This window comes from Haliotis rufescens, unplaced genomic scaffold (genome assembly GCF_023055435.1).
Source record: "Haliotis rufescens isolate VD_foot unplaced genomic scaffold, xgHalRufe1.0.p SCAF_2, whole genome shotgun sequence".
In the NCBI taxonomy this organism is placed as follows: Eukaryota; Metazoa; Mollusca; class Gastropoda; order Lepetellida; family Haliotidae; genus Haliotis; species Haliotis rufescens.
This window is the reverse complement of record NW_025963890.1, coordinates 52,542,357-52,558,987: the sequence shown is the minus strand read 5'-3', so window position 1 is coordinate 52,558,987 and position 16,631 is coordinate 52,542,357. Positions and strand designations below refer to the sequence as shown.

The 16,631-nt window shown below is 41.5% G+C and overlaps 1 protein-coding gene and 1 long non-coding RNA gene across 2 annotated transcripts in view; one reads left to right on the top strand and one right to left on the bottom strand.

Annotated features, from left to right (window-relative positions):
* The window catches only part of LOC124120496 (HBS1-like protein), a 38,420-nt gene extending 28,415 nt beyond the window's left edge, over positions 1–10,005 (top strand). The window contains exons 9-17 of the mRNA XM_048400140.1: positions 4–116; positions 677–793; positions 1,236–1,469; positions 2,047–2,220; positions 2,864–2,959; positions 3,143–3,246; positions 5,627–5,727; positions 6,575–6,719; positions 7,624–10,005. Coding sequence (XP_048256097.1) covers positions 4–116; positions 677–793; positions 1,236–1,469; positions 2,047–2,220; positions 2,864–2,959; positions 3,143–3,246; positions 5,627–5,727; positions 6,575–6,719; positions 7,624–7,656 — 1,117 coding nt within the window. The 3' untranslated portion in view covers positions 7,657–10,005. The remainder of the gene's footprint in view (positions 1–3; positions 117–676; positions 794–1,235; positions 1,470–2,046; positions 2,221–2,863; positions 2,960–3,142; positions 3,247–5,626; positions 5,728–6,574; positions 6,720–7,623) is intronic.
* An 825-nt stretch (positions 10,006–10,830) lies between these two features.
* Positions 10,831–15,140, bottom strand: LOC124120503. The gene is made up of 2 exons (XR_006858839.2): positions 13,801–15,140; positions 10,831–13,685 (listed from the first exon to the last, which is right to left on the bottom strand). It is a non-coding gene; the product is annotated as an uncharacterized LOC124120503 (long non-coding RNA).
* Positions 15,141–16,631: the final 1,491 nt, after the last annotated feature.

The following is a 16,631-nucleotide window of genomic DNA, read 5'->3' as shown; positions in this document are numbered from 1 at the left end:
CAGGACTCGTGGAGTTACCATGGATGTGGCCCAGACGAAGTTTCAGACACCGAAGAAAACTGTGACTCTCCTTGACGCTCCAGGCCACAAAGATTTCATTCCCAATATGATCACCGGTCAGTAGTCCTGGTTCTCCTTCACTGATCATCTCGGCAGAAAGAACTCTAACCACGGTTCCAGAACACAACGTTTGGGACATATGTGGACTGTTGATTCTACCTGATACATTTTGATTCTGTCTGCGACTATGTTAGTCTGTCTGTCCATTACATTTTAATTCTAAGACATTATAGTTCTGTCTGCCTGACACATTTTAATTCTGTCTAAGACATTATAGTTCTGTCTGCCTGACGCATTTTGATTCTGTCTAAGACATTTTAATTCTCTCTAAGACATTATAATTCTGTGTCATCAATCATTTTGACACATATTTATTCAGTCTGCCTGACTAATTTTAATTTTGTCAAAGACATCATAATTCTGTCTGCCTGACACATTTTAATTCTGACAGACACATTTTAATTCTGACAGACACATTATAATTCTGACAGATGCATTTTAATTCTGACAGACACATTTTAATTCTGACAGACACATTTTAATTCTGACAGACACATTTTAATTCTGACAGACACATGTTGATTGTCCTGACACATGTTGACCTCTTTTCTTCCAGGAGCTGCCCAAGCGGATGTTGCTATTTTAGTCATCAACGCCACAAAGGGGGAGTTCGAGACTGGCTTTGAGACCGGGGGTCAAACCCGTGAACATGCTCTACTAGCCAGATCACTGGGTGCGTTACAATAGTTCATATTGTTGAGACCCGTTTAAATCTGAGGTAGAACATGTCTTCAGCAACCCATGCTCACCCTAAAAGGCGACTATGGTTGTCGTTAGAGGCAACTAACAGGATTGGGTGGTCAGGCTCGCAGACTTGGTTGATGCATGTCATCCAATCCCAATAGCTTGGATCGATGCTCATGACGTCAATTACTGCATTTTTAGCTGTCATTTAGCTGGAATATTGCTGGGTACGGTGTTAAACAACAAACAAACAAATCATATTGTTGATCTGTTATCAAACTGCAAGTAAGGGTTAGAGATAAGGTTTGACTTTGGGGAAATATGTGACCTTACGAGAATTCTTTGTACAAAATGATTTGTATGATTAATGGTTCTGTTGAAGTAGCAGAAACTTTTGAATGAAACTATAGTTGTCTCTCCTTGCCCTCCAGGTGTCACTCAAATAATAGTGGCTGTCAACAAGATGGACACAGTCGATTGGTCGGAGGAGAGGTATAATGAGGTGGTGAAGAAAATCGGTCAGTTCCTCAAGCAGGCTGGCTTCCGGGAAGGGGACGTGTCGTTTGTGCCGTGCAGTGGTCTTGGCGGTGAGAATCTCACCCAGACAGTGAAAGAGCCCAAGCTGGCTGCCTGGTACAAGGGGCCGACGCTATCCGAGCAGATTGGTAGGTGATCCTGCATCCTAACTTCTCTACATACTTTTATAGTCTGTAAAGGTCCCAGTTGGAATTGGTCTTCAGCAACCCATGCTTGTTGTAAGAGGCAACTAGTGGGATCGTGTGGTCAGGCTGACTTGGTTGATGTTTGTCATTGTGTCTCAATGCACATTAAATCAATCACTCCTCTGGTCCAGACTTGATTATTAACAGACCACTGTCATACAGCTTAAATATTACTTAGTGGGGCATTCAACAAAGAAAGAAAACAAAACATACTTTTATACATTTGTTTGAAATTCTGATGTCAAGGGTGTTTATTTATGTACACTCTGTGGTATGTTCTGTAGAATCTTATTGGTAAACCTAACGTCATGAAGGACATCGATACATGAATTCGTGGGTCATGTCACCTACAGTCATCGGGTGTTGGAGTAGTCTACTGACCTGCTTGTCTTGCTGAATGCCCAGGATTGGTTCCAGACACAATGTGTGGAGCCCATTCTTTGTGATTCAGGTACAGATGTTTGACAAAGAAATAGTCTAAACAACTGGACGTATTGATTGTATTTGCTCTCTCTTACAGATAAGTTTAAGTCACTGGAGCGACCAATAGACAAACCGTTCCGTCTGAATGTCGGGGACGTGTTCAAAGGGCAGGGCACCGGCTTCAGGATTTCGGGAAGAATAGGCTCAGGCTACACCCAGCCGGGTGATAGAGCAGTCGTCATGCCCGGCAACATCACCGCCACCGTCAGAAGTAAGGCCCTTGCCTTCTTTCAATGTTATGATACAAGGCTTGTAGGGATAGTGCTGTATTACAAGGTTCACAATACATTGATCGTGAAACAAGGGTTGAAACAGCTGTGAAATGATGGGGTTGCCATGTTGGCCTTGAAATGGTGGGGTCGCCATAATGACCTTGAACTAGTTGGGTTGCCATGTTGGCCTTGAAATGGTGGGGTTGGCCTTGAAATGTGGGGGTTACCATGTTGGCCTTGAAAAGGTGGGGTTGCCATGTTGGCCTTGAAATGGTGGGGTTGGCCTTGAAATGGTGGAGTTGCAACGTTGTCCTTGAAATGGTGGGGTTGCCATGTTGGCCTTGAAATGGTGAGGTTGCCATGTTGGCCTTGAAATGGTGGGGTTGCGGTGTTGGCCTTGAAATGGTGAGGTTGTCATGTTGGCCTTGAAATGGTGAGGTCATTTTGGCCTTAAAATTGTGAGGTTGTCATGTTGGCTTTGAAATGGTGGGGTTGCCATGTTGGCCTTGGAATGGTGGGGTTGCCATTTTGGCCTTGAAATGGTTGGCTTGTGATGCAAAGGTTTTTAAGTCAAATTTGCATCCTTTTCTCCCAATAAAATGCTAGCAATACAACTAAAAGGTATTTTTCACTTTGTTCCAGATGTGTTTATAGATGAGATGCCAGTTCAGGTGGCATTTGCTGGTGACCATGTGACCATCTTGATCAGTGGAATAGACATAGCCAATGTAAATATAGGTATGTATTGGAGTGAATGCAATTATAGGTATGTATGAGAGCCAATTTAAATATATTTGTATGTATTAGAACCAATATAAATATAGGTATGGATTAGAGCCAATGTAAGTATGGGTATGTGCTAGAAGCAGTTTACAGTTGTATTTGTGATGTCAGTAAATCCAAGTGACCCTTTTGTTCCAGGGAGTGTGTTGTGCGATCCTGCCAACCCGGCCAAGTTTTCGACTCGAATCCGTGCCAAGATCGTTATCTTCAGCCTGGAGGTGCCCATCACACGGGGGTACCCGGTACGTACTTATAGTGTTCATACACGCTATACACCAGACTACCCAGCTCATACCAATGGTGTTCATACACGTTATACACCAGGCTACCCAGCTCATACCAATGGTGTTCATACACGTTATACACCAGGCTACCCAGCTCATACCAATGGTGTTCATACATGTTATACACCAGGCTACCCAGCTCATACCAATGGTGTTCATACACGTTTTACACCAGGCTACCCAGCTCATACCAGTGGTGTTCATACACGTTATACACCAGGCTACCCAGCTCATACCAATGGTGTTCATACACGTTTTACACCAGGCTACCCAGCTCATACCAGTGGTGTTCATACACGTTATACACCAGGCTACCCAGCTCATACCAATGGTGTTCATACATGCTATACACCAGACTACCCAGCTCATACCAATGGTGTTCATACACATTATACACCAGGCTACCCAGCTCATACCAATGGTGTCCATACATGTTATACACCAGACTACCCAGCTCATACCAATGGTGTCCATACACGTTATACACCAGACTACCCAGCTCATACCAATGGTGTTCATACATGTTATACACCAGACTACCCAGCTCATACCAATGGTGTTCATACACGTTTTACACCAGGCTACCCAGCTCATACCAATGGTGTTCATACATGTTATACACCAGACTACCCAGCTCATACCAATGGTGTTCATACACGTTTTACACCAGGCTACCCAGCTCATACCAATGGTGTTCATACGCGCTATACACCAGACTACCCAGCTCATACCAATGGTGTTCATACACATTATACACCAGGCTACCCAGCTCATACCAATGGTGTCCATACATGTTATACACCAGGCTACCCAGCTCATACCAATGGTGTTCATACATGTTATACACCAGACTACCCAGCTCATACCAATGGTGTTCATACATGTTATACACCAGACTACCCAGCTCATACAAATGGTGTTCATACACGTTTTACACCAGGCTACCCAGCTCATACCAGTGGTGTTCATACACGTTATACACCAGGCTACCCAGCTCATACCAATGGTGTTCATACACGCTATACACCAGACTACCCAGCTCATACCAATGGTGTTCATACACATTATACACCAGGCTACCCAGCTTATACCAATGGTGTCCATACATGTTATACACCAGACTACCCAGCTCATACCAATGGTGTCCATACACGTTATACACCAGACTACCCAGCTCATACCAATGGTGTTCATACATGTTATACACCAGACTACCCAGCTCATACCAATGGTGTTCATACACGTTTTACACCAGGCTACCCATCTCATACCAATGGTGTTCATACATGTTATACACCAGACTACCCAGCTCATACCAATGGTGTTCATACATGTTATACACCAGGCTACCCAGCTCATACCAATGGTGTTCATACGCGCTATACACCAGACTACCCAGCTCATACCAATGGTGTTCATACACATTATACACCAGGCTACCCAGCTCATACCAATGGTGTCCATACATGTTATACACCAGACTACCCAGCTCATACCAATGGTGTCCATACACGTTATACACCAGGCTACCCAGCTCATACCAATGGTGTTCATACATGTTATACACCAGACTACCCAGCTCATACCAATGGTGTTCATACATGTTATACACCAGACTACCCAGCTCATACCAATGGTGTTCATACACGTTTTACACCAGGCTACCCAGCTCATACCAATGGTGTTCATACACGTTTTACACCAGGCTACCCAGCTCATACCAATGGTGTTCATACACGCTATACACCAGGCTACCCAGCTCATACCAATGGTGTTCATACACGCTATACACCAGGCTACCCAGCTCATACCAATGGCGTTCATACATGTTATACACCAGACTACCCAGCTCATACCAATGGTGTTCATACATGTTTTACACCAGACTACCCAGCTCATCCCAATGGTGTTTATACACGTTATACACCAGGCTACTTGGTACATACCCATAGTGTTCATACACGTTATACACCAGGCTACTCGGTACATACCCATAGTGTTCATACACGTTATACACCAGGCTACTTGGTACATACCCACAGTGTTCATACACGTTATACACCAGGCTCCTCGGTACATACCCACAGTGTTCATACACGTTATACACCAGGCTACTCAGTACATACCCATTGTGTTCATACACGTTATACACCAGGCTACTCAGTACATACCCATAGTGTTCATACACGTTATACACCAGGCTACTCGGTACATACCCATAGTGTTCATACACGTTATACACGGAGCTACCAAGCTCATACCAATGGTGTTCATACACGTTATACACTGTGCTACCCACCATGTACACATGTGACTGATGCTATGGGTGTGTTGGCAGGTGGTGTTCCACTACCAGTCTGTCAATGAGCCTGCTGTGATAAGACGCCTCGTGGCTCAGCTCAACAAGAGTACCGGCGAGGTGGTGAAGAAGAAGCCAAGGTGAGAAGCTTAGTCTACGCCAACTTACTGTACGTCAACTTGGTGTAGGAGAGCTTAACTGTACGTCAACTTGGTGTAGGAGAGCTTAACTGTACGTCAACTTGGTGTAGGAGAGCTTAACTGTACGTCAACTTGGTGTAGGAGAGCTTAACTGTACGTCAACTTGGTGTAGGAGAGCTTAACTGTACGTCAACTTGGTGTAGGAGAGCTTAACTGTACGTCAACTTGGTGTAGGAGAGCTTAACTGTACGTCAACTTGGTGTAGGAGAGCTTAACTGTACGTCAACTTGGTGTAGGAGAGCTTAACTGTACGTCAACTTGGTGTAGGAGAGCTTAACTGTACGTCAACTTGGTGTAGGAGAGCTTTAGTGTATGGCAACTTAGTGTTGGATCGCTTTAGTGTATGACATCTTAGTGTAGGAGAGCTTAAGTGTATGTCAGCTTAGTGTTGGATCGCTTTAGTGTACGTCATCTTACTGTAGGAGAGCTTTAGTTTATGGCAACTTTGTGGAGGAGAGCTTAAGTGTATGGCAACTTAGTGTTGGATCGCTTTAGTGTATGACATCTTAGTATTGGATCGCTTTAGTGTACGTCATCTTACTGTAGGAGAACTTTAGTTTATGGCAACTTAGTGGAGGAGAGCTTTAGGGTATGACAACTTAGTGTATGGCAACTTAATTTAGTAGAGCTTTAGTTTATGGCAACATAGTGCAGGAGGACTTTAGTGTATGGCAAATTAGTTTATGGCAACTTAGAGAAAGAGAGCTTAAGTAGAATATATCAGAGAGGGAAGACATATGTTCACCTGTGAAGTCAGACATATGTTCACCTGTGAAGTATGTTTCAGATGCCTGGTGAAGAACACCAGTGCAGTGGTGGAAATCGAACTGGAGAGGAACATATGTCTGGAGGAATACAAAGACTTCAAGGACTTGGGGAGGTTCATGTTGAGGTCAGGCGGAGCAACCATCGCTGCTGGCTTGGTGGAGGAGGTACGGTCACTGTTCCTGACCTGGTTAGGTTCAGACAGGTTTATCCGGATTATAATCCTTGCTCTGTCTCTAGATGGGTGTTAATGAGTGAGTGAATGTCCTTTAAACACTGAATAAGTCATTCCAGGCAGAATATTGGTCAAAGTAGCAATACATCACTGACATATTGGTCAAAGTAGCAATACATCACTAACATATTGGTCAAAGTAGCAATACATCACTGACATATTGGTCAAAGCAGCAATACATCACTGACATATTGGTCAAAGAAGCAATACATCACTGACATATTGGTCAAAGTAGCGATGCATTACTGACATATTGGTCAAAGTAGCAATACATCACTGACATATTGGTCAAAGTAGCAATACAGCACTGACATATTGGTCAAAGTAGCAATACATCACTGACATATTAAAAAATAGCAATACATCACTGACATATTGGTCAAAATAGCAATACATCACTGACATATTGGTCAAAGAAGCAATACATCACTGACATATTAGTCAAAGTAGCAATACATCACTGACATATTGGTCAAAGCAGCAATACATCACTGACATATTGGTCAAAGCAGCAATACATCACTGACATATTGGTCAAAGAAGCAATACATCACTGACACATTGGTCAAAGTAGGAATACATTGGTGACATATTGGTCAAAGTAGGAATACATTGGTGACATATTGGTCAAAGTAGCAATACATCACTGACACATTGGTCAAAGTAGGAATACATTGGTGACATATTGGTCAAAGTAGGAATACATTGGTGACATATTGGTCAACGCAGCAATACATCACTGACATATTGGTCAAAGTAGGAATACATTGGTGACATATTGGTCAAAGTAGCAGTTAGGCCCAACTCCCTCCATACCTGTCATATTTCTGTTTCAGATTTTGCCTCCAAAGATGAAAGAAGATCAGTGATGAGGTCTTCCAGATATTCATGACTTGGTGCAATTATTGGAACTTTTATGCAAAATCTGGCTGGAAGGGAATGTTGAGGAAGCACATATCTTGATTCAAGCATGAATTTGTTCATGAAATGCGACCATCAAAACCAACCATTCATAAAACCATGTCAGGTGATGGATGAAGAAGACCGCATGATGGCAGAGTGGTGAATGAATCCGCTCTCCAGTGAGTGTACAAGGACGACTGGAGCTCAGTCGACAGCGTGAGGGGTGATGGGTACCGAGACAAACACACGTCTGTGTCATGATTGTGATGAAGCAGGAAAACATGAATAATTGAAGCTGCTCATGTCAGTCAGCGCTGCATGGAGTGTTCAGTCAGCTCTAGATGAACCACGGCAAATACACTGCGTCCTGTCTAAGATAGATTGTCAACCCAGATCTGTAGGGCGTTGTCTACACGGATCCTGATAATCCTAATTTAATATATTATCAATTCTACCATGAATATGGAAAATACTTGATTCTCATTGGTCAATCAGAGGTTTCAAATCACAATAACAAGCTGTGATTAAAACCGTTGATTTGACGTCTACATCACTGCATAAGCTAATATATATATAATAAAGACATGTACTTCTTTCCCAAAATAAATCTACAGGTAACACATGTATCCCACAGTTCTGTTTCCATATTTAATCAGTATGACATCAGGTAATTTTAGCATAAAATGTGGATTACAAAGACAGGCTGGGTACCCCAGATTTCACTGTGCAATGAACAACTGATGTAACAGTTAAGTTCTAAGTCCCTAGGAGTGCTTATTTCAGTTATTGCTCTTGTGAGTAGCACATTCTGTAGATATTTGCTTTGTTACAGACAAGTCCAGGGGCTTGTGGCCACATGATGTCAGTTGTCACGAGTTTGTAGCTAGTCCTGCGTGATCGAGACAAAAAGGTTTACATTATCTGTCAATTATACTGTAAATCTTGATATTAATGCAAGCGTGAATTAAATGCGAAAAATGCGAGTGGTCTTTGCTCGCATTATTAAACATCGCATTTATATCAACAATAAGACATTTTGAATAGCAGAAATACCATCTTAGACATACACTGAAAACAAACAACTATGTATTCCACATCACTGTTTATTGAGCAGCACTTGTTACAAGTATATAAACAATGTCATTCAAACACTATTTACATCCTGTGAATTGTCACTGCTAGGGTCAAGACAAGCCTTTTACTCACTCATGTCATCACTGATCACACCTGCAAGTCCAGACAGACGCCACCAAACACGGTGTCTTTGCTCTTTGTGCGACTGCATCAAAGGCCGACACGAGCCAACGTGATGTATTGTTTTACAGAACTAATTCAGAATTATTACCCTTATATGCTACTTGTCAATGAAAGCTACCATCACTGGAGTTTTACTTGTCCTCAGGACAAGTTAGGAGTCTCAGGTTTGCGGACTAGCGCACGTTTTGAAGGCTGACATTTAACATCTTAAGCAGGTACCTTGCCGTGGGTTATTTGAGGAGACTGTGTTCATGTGCACAGGGATCCAGGTGTGTGATGTTTTATACTGTGGAGGCTGTTTTATTGTTTTGTTAAGGAACTTATTATATTTATGATGCTGAATGTTGAAATGAATTCTGAGCATATACTGAAGAATGTAGTTATGTTATTGAAAGTTAAAGCAATTATTGGATTATGCTTGACAGAAGAAAAATCATTGAGTGTGATGAATGAGACAGTGACTTTCTTCTCAACACCATGTTTGAATGTGAAGTGCTCAAAGCAGGACTCACATCCTGCAGCAGTGTTAAAGCAGGACTCACATCCTGCAACAGTGTGTTAAACCAGGGCTCACATGCTGCAGCATTGTGTTAAACCAGGGCTCACATCCTGCAGCATTGTGTTAAACCAGGGCTCACATCCTGCAGCAGTGTGTTAAACCAGGGCTCACATCCTGCAACAGTGTGTTAAACCAGGGCTCACATCCTGCAACAGTGTGTTAAACCAGGGCTCACATCCTGCAGCAGTGTGTTAAACCAGGGCTCACATGCTGCAGCATTGTGTTAAACCAGGGCTCACATCCTGCAGCATTGTGTTAAACCAGGGCTCACATGCTGCAGCAGTGTGTTAAACCAGGGCTCACATGCTGCAGCAGTGTGTTAAACCAGGGCTCACATCCTGCAGCAGTGTGTTATACCAGGGCTCATATCCTGCAACTATGTGTTAAACCAATCTTGTAGAGGGTGTCCTGTCCGTTTGTGTACATCAAACCAGGGCTATGTGTTTCTATGTTTTAACATGTCTGACTATTCCAAAGGAATAAAGATTTCCATGAACTAGTTGCTTCTTTATCTTGTACAAGTCTCCAGTTTTTAGCCGATTTTTTTCCCCGACCATTGAAGGCATTTTCATTTGTGTCATTTCACAGTCCTTAAAATGTTGTTTTACCTGCTACCCACCCTATTACATGCATTGCCGTGCATCATGGAGTTATGCATGTTGTAAGGAGGAATGAAGGATACATTAGGGGTGTATTTTGACTTTGGGATGTTGTGTTATGAAGCTGAATTTTTTGTCTTATTAATGGAATGGTGTCTATAAAGTCCTCACACAGTTCTGGTCCTATAATGTAGCAGCCATATTGGAAATGGTTGATCCAGGGTTGACATCAGTGTCCTCTGTGTTGGCTGACGTCTACCAACTTCAATGGTTGGTTACATGTGTCTACCGACTTCATTGGTTGGTCACCTGTGTCTACCGACTTCAAAGGTTGGTCATCTGTGTCAGAAGGCTACAAGCATATTATTCCTCTTCTGCTTCTCCTCGGTAGTTGCTGCTGTGTCATGGTCCCATCATGAAATTTATTATAGAAATATCAACAATACTGTACATAGCTGGAAGCTAGCGTGTTGTGGTGGAGTCGATCTGTGACACAACAGGTTCGATGAGGCCGACTGGATAGAGCGTCTGTCAGGAGAGTGGAAGGTCTGTGATTCAATCCCCGGACACATCATACTAAATGATGTTTGAACAATGGTACTTGTTACCCTGCCTGCTGCTCGGGTGGTCAGACTCGCTGACTTGGTTGATGCATGTCATTGTATCCGAATTGCTTGGATCGATGCTCATGATGTCAATCACCGGATAAACAACATGAGAAAATCAAATGATAATGCTTTATTCAATTCTGAGATGACTAACCATAAACATACATACAGTCAATGAGAATCTCAAAATATAGTCTTTGAAATCGTGCATTTATCAACAAGCTGACCCATTAACAACAATCTGGCAATTACTTTAGACATTGCACCAACACATACTGTCATTCTATTACATCCCAAACCAGTGCACCTCCACCAGAAAAGGGACATAACTCTATCATCCTAATTAAAACCAATCACTGAGACAGGCAATATTCCATTGTAAAACAGAGACCAATGCACACAAGTTGTCCGTTGGATATAGTAGCTATGTCCCTTTAAAATTACCAATAACCATCTTTAAGAGGCTGTGACATGGGTGTAGTCTTAAACTCTGTACAAGTATATTTACAGAAATGTGTGGCATACTTTGCTACAACACTGGAGACAATACTTGATGTACATAGTACAACACTGTTGTAAGTTTGTATTAAGTATGGGACATCAGTACCTCAAACATGTGATAATTAGGAAAAATGTACTGAGCTATTCAGCAACACCTGACCAGTCTTCAGTGCACTAAAAAACATATTTAAAGGGGTTTGGCAAGTCGTGTTGAGTCAAATGCATGCTGACATGACTTCTCAGGAGAGACAAATCATCCATCAAATCAGGTTAGTTTTGCGAGGTAGGTGTCGCCTCTATGTACACAGATCTTGTACCCATACAGCTGTTTGAGTCAGACACACACTGTCCATAACATGCTCTACTGTCTGGTGTATAAGGACAATATGATTAGGAGTGAATATGGTATATTCCAGAGTGTTTTTCCTCATATTCCATGACAGACTCTGTGAACAACAGGAAAGTATGTCAGTGTCCTACAAAACAATTAACGTCTTTACCGTTTCATTAATTTGCAGGCATTAACTCCATAGTCACAAGGAAGTTGCATTTTTGTCCCCTGCTTCCATAGCAAGAGTCTATTCAAAGATTGATAAATGTTTCCGACAATTTCACATTAAAATAAGTGTTGACTTACAAAACATGCATTCCAAAAACAAAAACACCCTAAACTACTACCCTTTTATTTATCTATGATATTATATACAAATTGATGTAAAATATTTGAGCATATGTGAAATAGCTGGAGATGTGAAGTCAACAAATTAAAACATGTTTCCTCGTAAACAGCATGAATTTCTGGTATCTAATGGAAACTATGTGCTGACAATGGCATCTGTTCCTGATGGACAAGCACCAATGATTTATGACAATACATTTCTGCAAACAAAATAACAAAAATATTTTTTCTTCTCATACTGTAAAAGAATACATATGAAAATATCTACAAAACATCAGTCAATCAATCAGCCCCCCACCTGTCGAGACAGAAAGTGTCTACAACCATCTCCATCACCATGGTTACTCAGAATAACACACAATGACATGAAACCACCCAGTAGACAGGAGTCGGACATCACAATGACATCACAATGCTGACAATGAAAGTCATAGGGGGGCATGTGAAACTGTACAAAGATAAACAGGATAAAGTGTTGAAATACTACTTTTACAGAATCTAAAACATTAACAATTTCATTGGAGTCCTGTCTGTATAATGAACAGCATTGCACAGAACTAAACAACTATAATAAATACAAATGCACAATTATCTAGAAGGATAAATAACAGTCGACTCTCTTAACTACAGCAACTCAAAGAACCGGAATTGTCTGTCACGTCTATTTATCTCGGGGGAGGGGAAGAGATCAACAAAATTCCTCCCAAACAATAGTTCAATGATGACTTATATACGGACTGAGGTGAATGTAAAGCAATTAGCCCTATCAAGGGAAGAGTGGATGAGCTTATCAGTTGCTGGGTTTATCAGTGGGTGGTAATTGCCAACAGATGGCTTGTACAACAATCTGTCTGAGGAGCCTCAGTGGACCTTGTATCTGGTTATCTCAGACAATATGTAGTTGGGTCGTCAAATTAACGAGAGTCGACTGTTGAATCAACAGCTGAGTCAGCAAAAATGGGATAATAGTATAAGTTTGGCTTTGAAAACTTTAACAATTGTAACAACTATATTTTGGCTATTCCCATTGGCCTTATATAAACCGACATCTAGCTGCAATTAAAGTGTTCTATCATTATTGAAAAAGCTGAGCAACCTCATGTAGTTTGACATGGGTGAATATTCCAATCTGATTGGTCAATCTGAGGTTTCAAATCACAATGGAAAGTGGAACTGGCAATTATATCTTTAATAACACATGAAAAAAGGTTATTCACCACCTTTCTATATTTACCTACGTCCCCCACTTCAACATAGCGTTTGAAGAGACTACACGGACCTGGCAACTGGAAACCATGGATAACTGGTGACAAGTTAATCCGATTCCCACAGGATGCAAGTGAAGGGGTAGTTGGAGAATGATTGCCAAGGAGGAAAAGTAACAAAACTTTTGAGGAGATTATCTATCACTGTTTCTGCATTTCATTTAAAGTATGTCACTTAACAACAAAAAACAAATGATACATGTACATCCAAACATTAATAACAGGACACTGTTCTGAAAATGACTTTTCTTATATCTTCTGAACATCCAAATCCAGTTCAAACAATTTCCGACTATAATGCATTTGGGGCTGGCTAGGTGACCTCCACTGGTAGCCATACCATGTTTCCTAGAGAGCTCATGGAATTGTGCATTCGACAGTATCACTATAATAAATATAAACACCAAAATAATGCCTTTATAGCCATTTGAAGTTACAAAAAAAATCTAAACTTTTCAGTGATTTTTTACGGCAAGACCAATGATGAAAACATCTAACAGTATGGTATCTGCAGAAAGAGCAGTAATCTCAATACAGACAAAGAAAGGCTGGGGGAAAAAAGTCAATGTGTGTACATTTAAGCTGACTGAAATGTGTTTATGGAAATTTAAGTTCTTCAGGGTATTTCCACTGACACCATACTAGAAACTAGTATTTTCACCTATTTTTAAGGGTTTCATCTGCTACTTCCTATACGAACCTAATTCCAAAATTATTTCTTGTAAAGCCTGGATGTCCGGAGGATATGGAAATATAACGAAAGTGGTGCCATCCCTTTCTTCCAGGTGTAAATGTGGCACAAGCAATCAAGCCTCGAAGGCCTTCACATCATTCAGCAAATATCACAAGTGAAAAAAGAGTCCACTGCTACTGACCGGTACACCGTTGTGAAGACGATGTGTATGACGATGTTGGGGAAGACGACAATGTGGAAGTGGAGATCTTGATTAGCTGCAGACTGCATTATTGTTAAGTTAAGCACAACTCCCTACACCTCCATGTTGGTGTGATCTGCCCCCAGGTGAGTATAACAAGTTGTCAGTCCTCATGAGTGGTCAGTATGCAAGCCACCTATATGTAGTCCTGTATAAAATAGTGATTTTTTCTAAATCACAGCAACATTAATTTGTTGACTTGACCAGATTCTTATCCCCAAAATGTCATTTTTTCATAGGAACAAGCTTTGGCTTCAACCCTTTAAAAAGTGAAAGCGAACACACCCAGGACCAAACTACCGAGGAACCACCACGACTGGCTGTTCACCAACCAATGATTAAAAAACTATATGGACAAATGTGTAAATAGTAATTAATCTTCACATATACAATTTTCTCAAAGCAATGTTTTTATCAGTTCGGACAATCAAGTATTTAGAGTCTTGTAACGCTACGACTGTAGGGAAAGTACAAGCTATTTGACAGTAATACTGTAGGCCAGTATCTCTAGATCTCCAGATACATACACACACACACACGATTCCCCTCTCCCAAAGCACTGAACAATATCACCGCACACATATTTGAGCACAATGTCATGACTAATGAACATTTTGATGAATCCTTTGTCTAAAATATCATTGGTTGGAAAAGACATTTTGTTAATATTATCATGATCATAGGGTAAGTTTACATGAGCCATTTAAAGTCAAAGTTATCATGGACAGACAAACAATATACAAGTTCTTCAGAAAGATTGATGAGGATTTTGATTAAGGAATAGAATGCCCATTCTGTCTCCACAGATCAACGCCAGACTCAACAGTCTTCGCCAACAAGATTATGACTGAGGCTGACAGCTGTTTAACTGAACCAAGTTTCTAAAGCTTTCACTTCATAGCAAACACGTAGCACTTGCTAGAACGAACCAGTGACCATGTAATGTCAAAAGACACGATGGTGAGATTCTATTTATCGTACAAATCATTGTTTAAACTTTTTCAGTTTGTAAACGGTAATAACCAGTGTCTTGAGTGTAAAAGGTTCAGCTAACCAGCTTCAGTAGCAGAGAGACTAGTGATGTCATTTGATTGTGAGGCCAAGGTGACCGATGATGTCACAATGGTCTGCAAAGCACTGTGATGCAATTTCATTGTAGCGAGATCTCCTTGAAGATATTGCTTGATCTCACCTGAGTGAAGTCTCCTGTGGAAGCCAGTTTTGGATGAGACAATGCTATTTCATAAAATGTCCTATTTCAACTCATCTTCCTGCCCCAGTTGACATAAAGGACCACAGCTGTGACGACAGTTTATGAAGCACAGATTCCTTATGGCATATTATGCATTGTCAGATGCACAGGGCATTAAGTAGGTGGGAACATCTGATTGTCTATTTCTCATTAAATAAACAATATTTAATCTTACAGACACTATTAAAATCCTGGAGTGAGTGAGTGAGTGAGTGAGTGAGTGAGTGAGTGAGTGAGTGAGGTACAAGAGTCTTACATACTGCAAAAAGAGGTATATTGCAACCTTGCAGACCGTGAGTACAAGCTGACATGTCACTCCCTCAAGTTCAACATGTACATGTGGTCACTCCAGCTTGACAACTGTTTAAGAATCTACATCAAAATGTCGCTACATGCAACCAGAAGTTGATCGCATGAAGTTATATGTTTTCTTACTTACTCACCAACTTCTAGAATGTCAATCAAACAGTTAACCTTAATTCATATCTAGAACTGAAAAAGCTGTATTGATAGCGGGGTATGAGCGAGTCACACAACATCATGAGGAACTGATCAACACAGCATCTAACCAGTGTCTGGACTGCGATGTTGTCCTGGTGACAGGTGCTTGCTGCAGTGTGCAGTTACTTACTGTAATGTGCATACACTGCGCACCAACAATTGTCCTAGACTGGTGACAGGTGCTTGCTGAACTGTGCATACACTGCACCAACAATTGTCCTAGACTGGTGACAGGTGCTTGCTGAACAGTATAACGCTTCATAAAGAACTATTTTTCTATGAACATTGTGAGGCGATCTGTCCGAGGTGGCAGTTTTTAGGGGCTTTGTATTGGAGCAGGGAAATACACCATCAAGCAATCTGCTTCAATACAGAGAAAGAAGTAATTAGCTGCCATACAGTAGCCCCTGTGAGGCTGGTTTACACTGAAGCCTCATATACCAGAGTTGCCCTTCATAACGCCCTCACTCCCTCCCACCCCCCACCACTTTCCCCCCTCCCCTATACCCACAATCACGTCTCCTCCCTTCCCACACCCTCCCCTCCCACTCCTATACGCACCCACCTCTCTCACTACAGCTGGCAACATACACGGCTTGTTTTCCATCTGCCTCATGTGAATTTCATTATTGAGCATTGATTCAAATACAAACTAACACTCCCTCACTCAGGCTGTGTAGAAATACCAACGTCACACTAAAGAGCGCCAGGTGTCTCCGGTGTGACTAAACCCATCCAACAGCTGTCCTGGTCTCGATGACTCTCACTCAGGCTCAGGTCAGACG